This window comes from Cavia porcellus, unplaced genomic scaffold, assembly GCF_034190915.1.
Source record: "Cavia porcellus strain 051 isolate PalLab524CR breed Dunkin Hartley unplaced genomic scaffold, mCavPor4.1 scaffold_33, whole genome shotgun sequence".
Taxonomy (NCBI): Eukaryota; Metazoa; Chordata; class Mammalia; order Rodentia; family Caviidae; genus Cavia; species Cavia porcellus.
Genome location: NW_026947516.1, coordinates 24967874 through 24986485, shown reverse-complemented (window position 1 = coordinate 24986485; position 18612 = coordinate 24967874). Strand labels below are relative to the sequence as shown.

Below are 18612 nucleotides of genomic sequence, written 5' to 3'. Positions count from 1 at the left end.
ATAGTGTTTAAACTTTATTATTATCTGGTTATTCCCCCCAATGTTTTTCATCACTTTAGGAATGCTATATACAAGAATTTTGAAAATCATTGATATTTGCATAAGTCTAAGTGAAAATAATTTGGAGTTCCAACTTTTCAGTTTGAATTAAATTTTTTTGCACAGGAACTTTGCCCCATCTCTTTTTATAAGTTCCATTCTCTACATTATAAGTGGCATTATATGTAAACAAATTCTTGGATAATTAAAACCAATCTGGTCTCTGATAAAAATATGAATAACATAACTTACAGTGGAAAGACCCCAAATTTCTCTGCTTTTATTCTTCTCCTAGCATTTAATCCAAATCCCTCCTTCCTTTTGCATCCTTGAATCTGAGTGGCCTGCTTGGATAATTCAGAAGGAAAAAGAGCCCCTTGGGTTTGACGTTTGACTTCCTCAAAATTTCCAGACATTTGAAATAGGGCTTGAAGAGTATTTTTGATCTCATCTAATCTCGAGCTCTTGTATCTTGATAAATTATCTCATATAGTTACTTTACCACATAGAAACTGATACTCAAACTATCAGAATGACTTCAATTCTCTCCTTTTAGTAGCACAGAGTGCATGTGAAAGAACAAACTTTCTGTATATACAAAGAAGAAAGCCTTCCTTCTATATTTCCCAACATTTTATCTTTCTTGATTTGTGTCTGATCAGCAAAGCTGTAGAAATATTAAGCTTTGTAAGAGCTTGCACACACAAAACTCATGCCAATCTGTTAAATCATATCCAACTGGAGAACAATGATGTAAATCTTCCTCCTTTAAAGGGAATTCCATAATAGATTAAAATGATGAATGTCATGTTTACAAATGACACTTCAAGTACCTCACTACCTGATATCAATATAGTTTGGAAAGAAAAGTTATTATTTTATGCACAAAAAGAGGTGTAGATTAAATAAGTTCTTTTCCAAATTGTAGTAACTAAAAAATGTCAATGAGGATTTATAATACTGCAGACCTTTTAGGATTTTAGTTCTAAATAAACCAATCTGACTCATCTGGACAGAGGTTTTGGCAGAAGTGAGATTGTCTAGTATGCACGACATGGATTAAAAACATTCTAAATCATGATGTATCTATGCTTACATCATTGCCAAAATGATTCATCCATATAGGATATATTCTTATTGCCAGAGATGTCACATAGCATCTTGGCTAGAAATACACAAACACATCCCATTATGGTGAGCTCTTAAGAGTTTATCCACATTCATTCCTCTTCTGGAATTTTGTCAGGTTAATACTGCTTGAAACACATGGTCTTAAAATTTTTCCATTCTAAATCTATTGCCATTTTGGCATTTGGCTGGATCTGGGCTTATGTGACTAGCATCACACTGAGAATGTTTGGTTTGTTGAATTTTAAATCTATAATATTTATCACATTATAGACCTACTGACAGCTAAAGAAATGTCTATTTGAGGCTTTTTTCTTGGATAGTTTTTTTTGAAAATGAAGCTATATGTATTTGTATTTATTTGATATTTATACAATATACTAAATTAAGAAGTTTTGCCTAAATGTGTTTAGATTAAGCACAGCCATTTTGTTTTGGGTAGGCAAATTTAAGCAATGGGCAATGCATTGTAGTAAAAAACCCTTAGCATTGTATTTTTTCTTGGTTATTGAAAAACTTATTGTTATCTTAAGACTGATCAGCAACAAAAGTAGAATTAAACATTGGACTTGAATACAATATTTACATACCTTCTCTTATAATTTGTTTTATAATCGTACTCTAAGAATGAAGAATTTATCTAAGAAATCCATAAGAGTAATCATCTTAAATCCTGACTTTGGTAGCTTTGTGAGCATATTTAAGCACTCATTAAATCATGCAAAGTGTTTATTGCAAATGAGTCTTAGCTACTAAAATGTGTAGCTTCCTTTCGTGTTGTGACTAAGGAATCTGAGAACTTTTTGGGCTGAAAATGTACAGAAAGGTTGCACACTGATTTTCAGCAGGGAAAACTCCTATCAAATCAATGCATGGAAGATTCCTCATAAATTGCAAACAAGGGAGTATTGGGCACCTGCAGTCCTTATTCTCTTTCTCTGCAAATATCTGCTTTTTCAGAGTTGAAATGTAACGTAAAGTTCAGTGATAGTCTTTGTGGAGTTGTGGAATTACTATTTCTGGACTTGGTTTTTAAAGACACTCACCTGCTAACAATGTATTTCCATCCTATCATCTCTTAGATCCTTCCCTCCACTAATACTACCAGATAGAGCAACTAATGGTATGGGTGGTTTGGTTTTGTTTTGACCAGTGTTCTGTTCAGGAATTCCTGAGAACTCCAATAGTTAATACACTGAAAACATGCCATCCATGTTACTTCTAAATATTTGTCTGAGTTCATAGCAAAAACAGGAAAAAACCATGCCTTCCTACTGGTTTGACATGTGACATACTTGCTATTGCATTGACTTTTACTTACAATATTTAAAACTCCTTTTAAAAAGTACAAATATAAGTTCTTTGTAACTTATTTTATTTTGTAATATTACTTTTACATTTTGAATGTTTAATTTCATTTTACTTAATGAACTTCAAGAAGTTTTGAACATCACTATTTTAGTTTACTTAAAATTAGTTTTAAGAAGCTCTCAAAATTGCAATTTTATTTTACTTACTAAAATTCATTGTTAAGAAGCTTTAAATACAAGGACATGCGTTGAGCTCACTGATAACAACCATGGAATGTAATAAGGTCAGCACCAATAGTTTTTTTTTCTAGCTTTGACATCTTTTTTTCCTTAACCTTAACACTTTACTACCTCCCTTCAGTTCTACACCCTTTTCTTATTCCTGTTTATCTTCCTCCTGCAAAAACAAAGGACACTATTTTTAAAATGAAAACCTAAAAAAAAAGAAAAAAAAAAACAAAACAAAACACTTTCTAACCACTCAAGCATGTGACTAATCATGAGCAAAACATCTTACTAATTTAAACCTTGCTTGACTCAAACCTCCATAGAAGCTACTAATGGCCCTACTCATTCTTCAAGGAACTGTACTGTATTCCACAACTGACCCACATCGTCTTGGGGCTATTTTAAAGAAGCAAGTTATGCTATCTTAATGGACTGAACTTAGGGGGAAGTTCAGAGTACATCAGGGCCCCTTCTCTGTTGTTTTCGGGATGTCAAGTGAACAGATCTAGCAGAGTCTCCCCACAGTGCCCCACTTTTCACAAAAGCTACTAGTATGTGTTTATGACTAGGTCTCAGTTCTTACAGGCTGCAGAGCATCAAAGCCGGAATGTGATTCTGTGGCCTTAAAGCCTCACCAGCCCTGCTTATTTAACTATAATGCAGCTGAAATTTCTGGAGGAAATTCTTTTTTTCCCCACAGGGCATCAGGCATACTAATGAACTCAACCATGGTGATTTCCTAGTCAACAAAAACTGCCACTTCATTTATAATGTTAATATCTTATTCCAAATGACATTTTAATTTTGCTAAAGGAATTGAGTAGTTGCCATGCCAAAAGGGGAAAGTTAACTGCTTGAATCCTTGGCCCACAGAAAGTCTGCCATCAGGCTTTCTGAGTGTGTCATCTTCAATACCAGATGGACACAGCAACTAGCGTTATGACCACTGTGGCTTTGTTTTGACCATTATCTCTGTCAGAGAATTTCTGTATTTCCAAAAGCCAATACATTGGGAGCATAGCATCACGGTCAGTTTTAGCAAGAACAGGGAAGGAAGCTTCCTACTGCTGTGTCACGTGTTGCTTTCAAAGTTCTTATACATTACCATGTCTTTTTGTGTGATATTCACATGCACCCTATCTATACAGTGAGGAGACTCAGGGTAGCAGATACTGTCAGTGCCTAACTTGTATGACCACTCATGTACCATTCTTGAGCTCACTGAGTACTCCTTACCACAGTCAGCTGGTGGCTTTCTCTGGCTGCAGGAGTATGTTCGGTCTTCCTTGGAAGCACTTAGAACTTAACTTCCCTGGGGAGAAGCCATCAAAAAATCGCATCTGGGGTTTCTGAGTAAATAGCGCAGCTTCATAAGCCTTCAGGGAGGTCCCCCCTGAGGTATGTTCTCCCAAATGTCTCAATTGGGACTGAGCCCCAGGTACCCTGAAATTAGTTGAACATTAATATACTAAAAACTGTCTCCCTTCCTTTCTCATTTCTTCATTCCTACACTGATACTGGGATTAATTAAGAGGAGATTAATACATGCTAAATGCATTTAGCTACTTCATGGAGAACTAGGGTTAATGCGAGTCTTTGGATTTCTGGCATATTTACCAGATTATGTTGCTTCTTGTCAATGACCAGCACTTTGTAGAACTGGTCCCAGGCCTTTTGGGCAAAATGAAGACACTACAAATGAAACAAAGTTGTTAGATTGGTATTCCTGGCCTTTTAGAAACCCAGTTACCACCACTAATAGAAGAAAAGAAACAAATGAAAGGCAGTAATTACCTAGCATGACGAAAGGAACTCCTAGGAAAGTGGAATTGTACTTCCCACCAGTAAGATTGATGATTCCAGCCGCGGTGAGAGTGGCTAGGCTTATGGTTACCAACCCGAGGAGGCCTAGCCAAGGTTTGCTGCGGACGCAGTCCTGCATAGAGCAGCAGAGAATGGCCATGGTAACCACCAGGATCAGGCTGGTGACCAGGTAACGTTCTGACACACGACTGGTCTTCTGGAAATCTTCCCTCAATGATGAGGATGTGTAAGGGTACATTTTGATTTTGTTGTTGGATTTCTGGAATAGTCTGACAGTGTCGCAGAAGCTGGACTCCCACCTCTCAGCCACCATGTCATTGAGACTGTTGATTGACTGTAGGTAGTAGGTAAGCTGAATGGCTTCTGCTGATTTCACCCGATCCTTGCTGTGCACAGTGACGCCTCCAAGCTGGTGCCCATTATACACGGCCCTCCCGTCCTTTAAGTGAGTGATCGGGTAAGTGATAGCAAAATTGGTCCGATTGGTGGCCCGAGCATTCTTTAGCTCTTCCAGAACGTGTACTATGTCATCCACGATGCAAGTCTTATCATTATTCAGGATACATATGTGGGCAAACGTGTAATTAAAACCAGGCCTTGGAACCTGGATCTTGGTGACAGCAGCATGCAACTATGGGAAGAAAGTGAGAGTCAGTGTTTGTTACCAAAAATTAGACATCAATAAGTGACATTAGCTCTATAGATACCCCCTCATAATCATTTATTCATTCATTCATCACTAAGTCAAAGAGTTCAAATGAAAGGCTATAACCTTAAATCAGAAATGGGCAGTAAAGATGCAAAATAAACATTTGAATAGTGGTTTTCACATTGTGGCTCTGAACCAGCAGCATCAGTACAACCCAAGTGCTTGTCAGAAATGAAAATTCCCAGATCCTATCTCAGACCTAGGAAACCAGTATCTCAGAGGTAAATCCTAGGAATCAGGCTTTCCACAGACCCTCCAGGGGATTTTGATTCCAGTTAAAGTTTAAGAAATACTGCATTAAAGCCCCAGAATTATTTTTACATGTTCTTTATTTGTGACCCAATTGTTCTACACTGTTTTAAAATCTTATCTAGGTCCCTTGTTCTATCTTCCTCTTAAAAATATGATGGAAAATGTGAACTGAGATACAATTTCGAATGAGGAGATCCTCTCTGGCCAGTATCTTGCTGCCAATTTGCAGGGTAGCTAGACAGTCTCGTCATGCCATTACTCTCTACCTTAATGACAAAGGTTGATCACGAGAGTCTTTGTATTATCTACCACTCCTTGTCTGCATATATGGGAAGGGATCTGTATCTGTAAGAGCCTGTAGGACTGCGCAACATGGCTGTCATGCTGAAGAGCACAGTGAGATTTATTCTACACACCCTGTCCCATGTCAAACTTGATACTGCCCAGCTATTGTGCCCTTGCTACCAAAGTGCAATGAGAATAGTAACAGCACTAACTTAACAGTCCCTATTACATGCCAGGTATAGTTCTGCATCCTTTATACAGATCAGCTCATTCAATCCTTAGAACAAAGTAGGTATGAGTACTAGTCTCGTCTTACAGATGAGGAAACTGAAACACCAAGAAGTCAAGTCACTTTCCCAAGATCACACACTGTAAGAGGCAGAGTGGGTTATGATTCCAAAACTGTGCTCCTAGCCCTTCATTATATATCTTGAGTAATGCCAGCATCTGACCGTAGGTTTTTTTTTTTTTTTTTTTTTTTTGGTACTTGGGATTGAACTCAGGACCTTGCACTTGTCAGGTTGGTGCTACATTGCTGAGCTAAGTCCTTGGCCCTGAATGAGAGTTTCTGCCAGCAACTAATGCCTGAATTTGTGATTTTACTACCCTGACCCTACAAGTTGAGATAAGTAGAAATATACACAATCTACTAACAAAAAACAAGGCAGTAGTGGGAGAAGTAAAGTGCTTTAGTGAATTATACCATGTGTCAGGGCTTTGCACCTTCAACCTTTTCAACAATTCATTGTATGGAGGAGAAAACTGAGGCTTATAGAGGTCATGCAGATGGGGGAGGCAGTAGGGCTAAGGGCAGTCTTAGAATGACATTGGGTGACTGCTTCAGGTGCACTGGTCCCTAATTCATCTGTTTCAACTTGTTAGTCAGTTGTCACCATGGTGGCTTTGCCTTCTCTGTGTAAAATGTAGTGCATCTGCAAACTGAGGCCAGTGGCAGACACGTAGTATAGTGATACGTCAAGCAGTATATATAGGACTATGCCTAGCACTGAGTGGACTCTCCCATTAGTGTTTATGCGACTGAAAATAAATACTTTCTCTCAAGTCTGTTCTAGGCTGTGCATGTGGCTGGATGAGAAGGATATCACACTTTTTTGAAAATGTCTGAGGTGTACCAGCTGTCAGAGTCCTTTAGTTAGCATGGAGAATCCTAATTCTTAGCGTTCCCTTCCCCCATGACTCTCCAAGCCAACTCGTAGGTTCAGAAAACACTTTATTGCATTTTTTTGGACCCAGGGATCAAACTCAAGACCTTGTGCTTGCCAGGCAGGTGCTTGTGCTGCTGAGCTACCTCACTACCCCCTTCTGCATTATGTTTGATTGAAATATTTTTATCTTACACACACACACACACACACACACACACACACACACACACAGAGAGAGAGAGAGAGAGAGAGAGAGAGAGAGAGAGAGAGAGAGAGAGTGTGCTAGAGATACCTAGGATATTCTTTTCACAACTCTAATCATATGCTAAATTTGTTTAGGGATTAAACGTCAGTAAATATCTTTCAAGGGCTTTAAGCTGTGGAAGTGTTTTCATTCATTCTTCTTTAAGCATTGCCTAGTAAATGTTGATGAAAAGAATTCCTAGCTAGAATTCGGGGTTTGACTAAGAGTTAAAAGACTTTTGGGAAAGATTCAGAATATACTAGAAAAGGAGTGGTATTGAAAGCATGCATATGTGTAATATTTAGTGCATTGTTTGTTCCCATGAGCAGTGCAATAAATCTCCCTTACAGTGATTACTAAATATGTCAAGAGAAAAAGACTGCCAAATAAGATAGTGTTAAGCCACAGGGCCAAACCCAATTATAGCAAGGGGATATTTTCCATCCATTCTTTAAGGTGACCATGCCCTGCTGGGAACTGCTATGACCCTTGGGACCATACACTGAAGAAAGTAGACATCATGTTAACCTCTGTGCTCTTGGTCAATAGAAGGGAGTCTTGGAAAATGGGAATCTTACTGAATGCTGAGGGATGGTTTCTTAACTCTCAGCACCAGAGCTGCTGTGAGACACAGCTGCCTTGAATTTCTGATGGAGTGGTGGGTGGAACATGTGTCACTCTTACTTCTGAGTGGCAGAGTGATACGGAATGACAAAATGGTGAGAGAGGGGGTGTTGGCTCAGGCCTCCCACCAGGTATGGGGAGTTTGTGGAATTCAACCATAGGATAAAAGGTGAGAGGATTAATGCAGCATGGGAAGTGAATGTTGAGATTCTTTTTTGTGATTTCTAAAATATCTTAGTTCTACTCTTTGGTACTCATGATTACCTATCAATTACACACACACCCTCTTTTGTTCATCCACAGAGACATGGGCAGGTACATTGCACATGCTTTCTGAACATCTATCTGCACATAGTTTAGAATGCCCTGATTTACTTTCCCAAAGAAGCCCCAATCAGAACAGAAGAAATATTTCATAGTATACATTTAAACTATGGTATCAGATATATACATATTCACCAGGGAAAAAGAATGCCAGAGATTAAAGCTATGCTTCAAATAATATACAAAATGTACTAACATAAGCCATACAAGTTTATTATTAAATAAGGTAAGAGACTCTCAGAAAAGGGAAATTACAGCGTAATAGTCTTGATCCTTTACATAGTTTGGATCTGTCATATGAATCTATATATTCATGTAACTATGTGTACATTCTTGATTATTCACTCAACACATATTCAACAAGAACTCATGAAACTACAGTGTTGTTAATGGGATATTTTCCCTGAATTTGGTGTGCATGCACTCACACACAGAAAATCAGGAGATACAATGTCCAAAATAATGGAAGGCTCTTAAAGGTAAACCACTAAGCACTGTACTAGGAAAGCTTGATCCAATGCCAATTATAATCATTATATTTTTTATTATTGTTTGCTGCCAAGGTGGCTAGAGCTGAATAGTAAATTGACATTTACTCTGAGGCTCTGAACAGACAGCTTAAGTAGGCTTTTTATTCTCACCACTCTTCAAGTTAACAATGATAACAGTAATAGCTAGTGATCTGTTCACTATATCCTATACCAGTTTAAGAGCTTATTCACTGTAAAGATCCTATGGAAGTGGTTAAATTATTATCCCCATTTTACAGTGGAAGTGACTAAGGCTTAGGCTTAAAAAATTTCAATGACTCATCTAAAATAACCCAGTAACTGAAGGTCAAGTGCCTAATTCTAAATCAGGCTTTACTCCACAGCAGACCACTAAACCCCAGAATAATGTGAATTCTGCAATGAAGACCAAGGCAAAATGGAGAAGAATAAAGAATTGTCATGCCACCTGGTTCAAATGGCTGGCAATGAAAATGACCAAGCTCTGGGACACCCATACTTAGAGGTCTGGGATTTGCTATCAAAGACCAGAAGTAATCCCAAGAGTCAACTGTCATCTCCAGACCACAACAGTACGTGGCAATGTTAATGGGTAAATAAAGGCGATGAGATTTGAGCTTACTGACTTTTCTCATTTTCTTGCCCATCTTTAGTGCTGCCAAGTAGAACTTTCAAGACAGATTTATTAAGAAAGCGACACGGGACACAATAGAATCCAGTAAGAGGAAGTTTGGACTTCCTTTATGACTCTTGCTGCTTACTTTTGGTGTGTTGGAAACCCTAGGAATATTAGTTACTTTACTTCTTCACATTTGAGACTTTAGGTCTCAGATTTATCAGTTAAGAAAAGGGGAAGGCATTGGTCTAGTGAATCGTTAAGAACAGATTTTCCAAGTTTGAACACTGCATAACTCTAAGATAAGTAACATCTACAAACTGTGCAGTCTCAGGTGAGAAAAAGTTAAATTCATAAATATCAACTTGAGACTTATTACAGGTGCTTGTGGTTGGCTTTCCCAACACATTTAAGTTCATTTTAGGGCAATGACAGGTCTGATAGCAGATAATACTGAGAAAGAAAGAAAACAGGGTAAAGGAACTAGGTTTACTTCAAAAAAAAGAAAGATCTTCTTCCCAGAATGATTTCCAATTCTGGGGAGGCACTGACTCTTCTAATCCCCTTCTGCCAGAGCCTGGGACAGAGCCAATATGGGCTGTTGGTCACGACAGGCCAGAGTCTCATTTCCTCTCTCTCTTTCCTTGGCATACGCACATCATCCTCAGAAGACAGCAGGGGCACCTTGTGGAGGAGAGTACAGAAGGGATCTGGGAGGAAGGAAGTGTCCTCTTCTGAGTGGTGATTAACACAGGAAAAATACCTGTAGGGTTAGAGGATCTTATACAATATATTTTGGATCTCTTTCATTTTCTTCGTATTAAAAAAGGAAGCAGGAAAAAAGGAAGGGTGCTCTCCCATGTAGGGTAATTAATATATTCTGGAAGCAGCCTCAAGCAGTCCCCCAGCAATCTTCACTGTAAGCAAAGAGTTGTAGGAGGTGCGGGTTCCCCAGGTCTCCAGCAAAGTGGAGCTCCAGTCACTGAGCCTCAGTGGGAAGTTAGCCTGATGACACCGTCTTTATCAGCTGCTTTCCTGGCCTCATGTTCCAACCTTCTGCTACTATTATCCCAAATAATCTACATACATATTTTTAAAAAACAGAGAAAGAAAGCTGGTTTGCTTTCATAATTAATTTGCCCCCAAATATTACCGAGTCACACTAAATAAGAATTGCTTGAAAATGCTTTCAAGGAATATATTGTTTTCACCCCCTAAATCAGATGTTTTCTTCACTGAATCCCTCCAAACTCCAGGCCTTCATCTGGGTCTATATTCTGTAATGGTAAGTGAATAGATACTAACTGGCAAGGTTTCCTCACCCAGGATAAAAGAAAACACCTTGAAGTGGATGGATCTGGTCTCTGCAGTTCATAAATTACGCTAGCTCCCTTGGTGTTATGTTCTGTCTTTGCATGATCTCACTCTCACCCACTCTCTTTCCTCTTCTTTTAATAGAAATGCATTACATCAGAACACCAGAAGTCGCAAGTTGGGGATTGTTACCGTGATTCATTTGTAGTGCAGCCAAAAGCAAGTTAGTCATCCCTTAATAAGTGAACAGAAATAATCATTCTGCCTTTGAAACATTACATTTTCAGAGGACACCAAATTTAAGCTGTGGATAAAGCTAAACAAGTGACTATGTAGCCACATGCTTCCTTCGCACATGTGTGAGAGTGTACTGCAATGCCAGTACCGGTCTGGGAGAGCGGAGTGCATATATTTTGCTTCTTACTTTACAGTGGGGTAAATGGTGTTATTGTGGGTGCTGACACAGAGAAGCATCAAGAGAGCCCTGTTTTGTAATTCCCCAAACAAACTGAGTTTGTCTCTGTAGCCTTGGCTGGAAAAACAAAGCAACTTTGAACTAGAAGGAAATAAACCTAAAATTTTAAAAATAAAAAACAGTAGTGGTGAAAAAACCCTAGTATCTCATTGTAACTCTTGCCTGACTCTACAGTCTAAATGAGAAAGATGAATGAGTGAACCATAGATCCAATAATCTTAATTCCAGAATCTAGGAGAAAATTTTACTTGATCAATTAAAAAAACCTTAATATGGCGAGGATGCCTAGAAATCAGTGAAGTTAAACTTTCTTATTAGACTCCTTATGTCCTCACTTGACTTTTATGGTTAAGCTTAAACTCTAGTTAAGCAAGTGTGTGGGTGATGAGCTTTATTAAATAGCTCAAAGAGGACGGGATGCTCACAGAAATGGGAGAATGCAAAAGCTGACTGGCCAAACAGTAAAGGAGACAAATATACAGGGAAGAAACACTACCTGTTTTAAGGTTTGGTCAGCAGAGTACAAACCATGTAGGGGACCAGAAGAACAGGATGCCAAGGACATTCAGCTCTAGAGAATGACTGTGGACATGAGTGCAAGAAATACTGCGTTAGGGGTCAGATGGCTTCAGTTTTATGCCTGGTTCAGGCTTCTATTATCCTTATAACTTGGAGATAAACAAAACATGAACCTATGAAAACATGCCATTTCTCTGCTAACTCCAAGTGCTGGCTGTGGCCCATCACATGGGACATGGTCTCCGCTGAGCTCTCCAGAGTCATATCTCACTATGCTCCCAATGTGCTGCTCATCTGGCTCTTCATTCTGCTCAGAACATCTTTTTTCCAGACTCTCTACAACTTGAATCTTTACTTCCTTCATTTTCCTGCTTAAATGCAATAATCTTCCCCCAGCACCACACTCAAAAAAAAAAAAAAAAAAAAGGATCCTGTACATAGCCATCATCTCAGTTTAATTTTTTCACAGCACTAAACATGATCTGACACTGCACTATATGTCTTTGTTTCTTTATTTCTGCTGCCCCACTGGAATGCATTCTACCATCCTGTAGTGTGTGTGTGTGTTTATCCACCTCTACATCTCTGCTCTCTAGTACAGTACCTGGAACATATGCTCTGCAGTTATGGAGTCAATGCAAGGATGTAATAACCTCAGCAGGGAATGAAATATGGGCATGACAGGGGCCAAAGGAGATGATAGATGTGTATGTATTTTATAAACTCTGGAAGGCTACGCAAATGTTACTGCTATTATTACACAACAGGAAGCCCGGATGGTATCTCCTCTTGTTAATGGTTTTATAGATGTCCAGATAAAATTTAGAGTTGGTTCTTGATTGCCTTTAAGACTATGATCTTTTCTAATTCAACAGCATCTTGTATTTTCATGTGGAGGACATGAGTTATGAGGTCAGAATGCCATAAGTTTTTTTTTTTTTTTTTAACTTTTTATCGGTACCAGGGATGGAACTCATGACTGCCTGCTTGCAAGGCAAGGTGCTTATGCCACTGAGCTAAATCCCCAGCCCTAGAATGCCAGAAGTTTAAAGCCGACCTCTGTTAGTACTATCTGTGGCTCTGAAGCAGATATAGCTGGGCCCTGTCCATATTCCTTCACACTCATTACCTCACTGTACATCAGCCCTACTTGCAGCCAAATGTGGAAACATTAGAGCATTAACATACTATCTCAATCTCACAGATTATAGACCTCCTATTAAAGATAGTTTGTATATAAACATCCCAGCTTGCATGGCCTTACAAGAGGGAAAACCCGACAGCATGTGTTCCTCTCATGCTGTCATCCTTTTCCTAGCACTTCCTGGAATTGTCTGCTAAATGTACTACTTCTCTTGAGTCCTTAACATCAGATAAACTTTTGGGGAACCCAAACTAAAACAATGACTTTAGACATTTAATTGAATTTCATTATTTGTAAAATAGAGATAATCTTTATCTCGTGGGATCATTATGATGGACAACATAAAACATCTCTAGCCTCGCATTTAGTATTAGGTTAAACTACATGAAATTTCCCTTTCTATGGGTCCATAAGTGGTTTAGTTGTAGAAATTTTATGTGCTCAGTATTTTTTTGTCCTTTCCCCACTCCTGTCCCTTTCTCTTCCCCAAGAGTCTTGTCAGAACTTTAACTTACCTAGAGGGTATATCTTGCAATTTTGTTTGGTTTTCAAAGACTGCTTAGGGGTACCAGGGCAGGCTCTTAGGAAAAATACAATAGTTGCAGGCAAGGTTGAACACATTGTGAGCACGAGCCCCAGTATGCTACTGGTATTCTCACTTTCAGTAGCTTCCGCCCATGAAAAAACTCAAATGCTATGTAACTCATATCTCTGAAATATTTGAAACTGTAAATAATAAGTAACAGTGTTAAATCTGAAAAAAATGAATATATAACTCTAGTGGATGAGCTCTTTGACACTGTTTTCCTTGAAAAGATTTTCTAAATTTCTAATGGGCACTGAAATGGGGAATAGTGAAAGTTACAGATGATGAAAGAAGTAACAAGAAAAATGTTCCACTTAATGATATGGAAGAAACTTTCCTGAATGACAGACCATAAGCCTTACAAGAATAAGTACTTGATGTAATTTGTAAAAGGGCATATTACTTGATAGATAAAACTAGTGTCCTGAAAAATTACACGAATATCTCAGTCACTGCTATCCTTTTCCCAATCTGGCAGAGCAAAGGAAGAAGGTTATGATCATTTCTGGTTCAGCTTGCTAAAGCCTTGACTCTTCCAGAGGTGCTGACATTGGTGGTATGATTTGGCTTGGTGGAGACAGTCTGCCTGGGCTCACATCTCAGCTTTGGCATTTGTAGATATGTGCCTCAGTTCCCTCATTGGTAAAACTGGGAAAACAATAGCACTTATGTCATTGGGATTCTTGAAGATGACATAACAAAATTAAATTCAAATCATAGTCTGATACACAGGAATATGCAATAGTTGTTTGAAAGCAAAGCCAAAATGAACAAACAGAACACCTTATTTCTATGTCTGTTTTGCCTTGCTTACTCTCATTTTTTTATTCCTTTAAACAATGAAACTTTCTCAGTTGTTCATGAAAGGGATATTCAATAAAATGTAAATGTGAGAGATTTTCACCAAGAGATTAAGGGGTAAATGCAGGTGGTAGTATGCATCAATATATATATTTTAAGAAAACACATGGATAGTATGTGTATAAAATTTGACACTATCTAATTACAGTGTAAGCTTCACGCTGGAAACCATTCCATGTTCTTCAGGTTAGCTCCCTAGTTAAGATTATTAAAGACACTACCTAAAGAACTCATTGGGGGAAAAGTGGTGAGTATAAAAGAAGGAATCTAAAAGGTTTTAATTATCTAAGTAGTGGGCATTGTGCAAAGAATGCTGTATGTGTTTATTTAATCCTCACAGTAATTCAGGCAGGTATACACTATATCCCCATTTGTAGGTGAGGAAAGTGAGCTTCAAAGGGCTCAAATAAACTTCCCAAGGTCATAAATTTGATAAGTGAATCAGAGCATATTTAAATCCTAGGCTTAAGAGATTGTCCTCTAATGGGGGTTTCTTTGGCAAGGTAAAGAGTAATCCTAATTACTCTGCTTCCAGCACTCGATTTAAGGATGATCAATTATGGCATGAGTTGGTACTGACACAGAGAAGCCAAGGGATCAAACAGGACAAAGAAGCCTAAGTAAACCATTTCTGAAGCTTGGTAAGTGCCAGACATTTACAACATAAACCTCAGAGTGAAGCCACAACCCTGTTAGCAATGGCAGGGATGCTCATGGCTGGAGATGAAGAAACCAGACATGAAAGAGATGACATTCATTTGTCCAAATAACATCTTTTGTATCATATATGCTTCCTATGTTACCCCCAACTCGACAGACATACAAAGGAGAAAAGGAACAAAAACTTTACAGATATATTGGTAGTAAAAAGGGCTGGCAGCTTGAAAAATTGCAAAAATCAGATTGAAGACAGTGGTGTTAAATAATTTGGATATTATACCTCTCCAAAAACAATTTAACAACAGAAAATATATACCCTATGAGGGCAGGGACTTTGTTTAATTTAATCCTGTATCCCAAGGACCATTACAGGTGCTTGGGATACAGAAGGAGCCCAACAAAGATTCGAGGATGGAACCTTCAGTGTTTGTTCCTTTTTGCTGATTTATATTTTCTCTGGTGACATTGAATGATACTTCATTTGTACCCAAAGGCCACTGTGCTACATGCATATAATTTACATCTTAAATAAGGAGATGACATTGAATTTGGTCCTGTCTCTTACATGCTGCAGACAAATGGCTGATCTCATCAGACAAATGGATATTGTTAGACTATAATCAACAAAAACATATAAGAGCAGAAAAACAATTTAGGTAGGCAATTGGGGACTGAAATAATTATGTGTTATGTTTAATTACAGGGCAGTTGGAATTTTTCATAATGTATTGGGGTTTTTTAGGAGAAAAGTTTAAACATATAGAAGTCTAGGGACAAGTATAAAAATGTAGCATACCTTTCATCCAATGTCATATCTATTTGAAGATTCTGCCCTTACTGTAAATGCTGTCAGGTAGTGTAACCATATAATTTATCAAACTATTAACACTTTGGAGAGTGAATAAGTGCACTGTTATTTCACAGGAACAACAAGAGTAAAGTGGGATCATCACAGACAAACCAGGATGTGTGTTTTCCCTGTGGATTCCTTAGGATACAAGCAGTGATGTGACTTCATGCACCTCTGCCTCATGGCGGACCTTAGATAGCAATTTTTTATAGCCCTATTGCTGGTGGTGGAATGCAGAATACTGCACATGGCATTATTCTGTTACTGTAAAGGCCTCCAGGAGAGGAATTTGGAAAAACTCATTCCATCTCTAACCACTTTCAGCTACTCCTACCCTTTTACCATTGCAACTTCCTTCCATGACAAAGCTCTGATGTTTTACACAATTCAGCTCTCCTGCAGCCCAGATTTTTTAGTGACTGCAGAGGAGGAGTGCATCCATCCAACCCTCAGAACATTTCATCTACCTTTTCTGAGCACACCGGCTCTGCTGGAATTGACAGGTGGCTTCCATTGAGCTGTCTCACTGACAGGAGTCTTCTAGAAGCAGTTCACCCAGCCAGGAGCAGAGATTGCTTTACCACCAAAGATGTCACTCTGAGTGGTTCTATCTTGCTTTAATGCTTATAGTGCCTTGCAGATATGGATGATGAAAGTGTGGGGGCTTGCACATGTGACACTGTGATGGGTCTCAGACACTGAGCAGGTGGGAAAGCAGAATCTTTTTGCTTTGTTGAGAATTAGAGGTGATATAGAGAATGCCCAGAGTACTTCATCACCAGTTACACCAATGGTCCATTTACTCAACATATATTGAATGTCTGTAATATACTGGGCATTATGTGATCCCTGATGAGATAAAGAAAAGAAAGTTAAGACATAATTTTGCCTTCAAGAAACTTGCAACCTACCTGAGAAATTTTAGGCAAATTTTCCAAAATTTGTCAGCACAGGTGAGTCATGAAGTGAAGCAAAGCTTATAATGCTATGAAAGGAGTAGCTAAAGGGTGCATCAGGGACAGAAATTCTAGGATGTTAATGAGTAGGGTGTGTGTGTGGTGTGAGTGCACAAGCATGTGTGTAGCTGTGGGTGGAGTGCAATGAAATACAAAGTTGGAGAGGAAATAGGGACCAGATGAGGTTATTCTCATTCATCCTTTCAATGAAATTTCTTGTAACTATAAGCGAATCTCAACTCAAGCCATGTGAGTAAGATAGATATGGCTCTGCTTTCACAGAGCATTCCATGTTATGGGAGACAAAAAAAAAAAAAAAAAAAAAAAAAAAAAAAAACAATGAGGCAATTGCAAAATCCGTGTGGAGGTCTAAGATGGGAGAAATGCAGGGTATTTAGGGAAAGGCATCCAAGCTAGACTTGCAGGCATCAAGAAAGACCTCTTGCTAAACTTAGGGCCTAAGAATGATGAGGAGCTAATCATGGGAAGAGGTTTGGCTTGCCAGAGGTAAAGAACTGGTAGGCAGAGCATATCAGGTAGAAGCTATGGCATGGGAAAAGTCTCAGAGGGCCAAAAATGAGGTCAGGGAAATTTAAGTAATCCAGGTGGTGGAAAATCTGTGAGCAAAGTTAAAGAGGCAAGAAACATCCACACCATGCAACACTTTGTCTGCTGAAATTGGAAGTCAGGGTTTTGTCCTGTGGGAAAATGGGAGTGAATAAAATATTTTAAATACAATGAGATGATCAGAATTTTGTCTTGGGAAGGTCACAATATGGTAGCTGGATTAGGAAGGCTGAAGAGAGAGGCAAAGAGAGAGACTACAACACTAATGTCATAAGTAGTTCAATTTGTAAGATGAAGGGCGCCAGAATGCTTGGACTGGTTTGAAGAAGGCAGAAGGCTTTGTTTCTACCTTTATCTAGATCTGGACAGTTTATTTCAGGAAGTTAGTCTACTGGATAACAACTTTTTAGCTTCATGGCACAGATTAAGCTTTTGGGCTGCATTTCCCAGTTTTGAATCTTAATGTGCTATCAATTACAGATTTTTCAATATATAGCTTTAGTTAGTATGTCATCTTTCACTCTTTTTATGTATATTTCTAAAGTTCTGTCACAGACCACATAAACCCCAAATTTCCTGGCCAGCTGTTTCAAGTTATCCTGTGGCAGATGTGGTTGGCACTCTGTTCATATCCTCTAGCCCTTATCTCTTGAGAGCACACCTGCCCAACTTCAAATGCCGACACCCACGCTTCTTTGTCAGAGAGCCCACGTTGCCATCTACTTGGCAGGCAGAAGTGCTGGGGATTTAACACCTCTTTGGAGCAGCCCTCAGCCAATGACAGATGGGAGCTAGTATATGAAAACCCAGATTGCTCTACATGGGTGAGATCACTCTGGGGTGTTTGAAACTGGTTCATGGAGCTTTCTCACGAGTATTGTACTTCAGTTGTCACAGAACTGACCTGGTGGTTACATCTCCTTTCATGCTTCTTCCCCTTTCTAACTCACTCCCTCACTCCCCTTCTTATCAGGCTTTACCTCACAAATTGCCTTTAGTTGATTTGTTTCAGAGTTGGCTTCTTGGGGAACCAGAATGAAGATAATGACCAATAATGCCCAAAGCCTATTGGAACTCGTTTGCTGGTGTCTCAAAACACTAAACCATTGTCAAATCAAATACCCAACATCTTGCATATTCAAACATGGGTATGTGGAAATGCAATTCAGCTCTTAGGATTTTGTGAATTGCCTTCCTTTTTCTGAGGATGCACACAGTAGGTTTGCAATATCTACCTCTCCAAGTGATCCTATTAAATGAACAAATGCATATGGCCAGGTGCTATAAACTCTACTTCTCCCTCATTTGGGCCTTAGTCAAATATTTTCATTAAGGCTTACAGCTAATTACATAATGGGTCCAGGGTATACTGATGACAAGAATGTACTGTAGAACAAGGGGTTAGGCCTGCATCCTGCTAGG

The 18612-nt window shown here is 38.8% G+C and overlaps 1 protein-coding gene across 2 annotated transcripts in view; it reads right to left on the bottom strand.

Annotated features, from left to right (window-relative positions):
- Positions 1 to 18612, bottom strand: part of Ptchd1 (patched domain containing 1) — a 55555-nt gene that overhangs the window by 14146 nt on the left and 22797 nt on the right. For both annotated transcript variants that reach the window (XM_063243022.1, XM_003466403.4), the window contains one exon: positions 4500 to 5160. In XM_063243022.1, coding sequence (XP_063099092.1) covers positions 4500 to 5160 — 661 coding nt within the window. The remainder of the gene's footprint in view (positions 1 to 4499; positions 5161 to 18612) is intronic.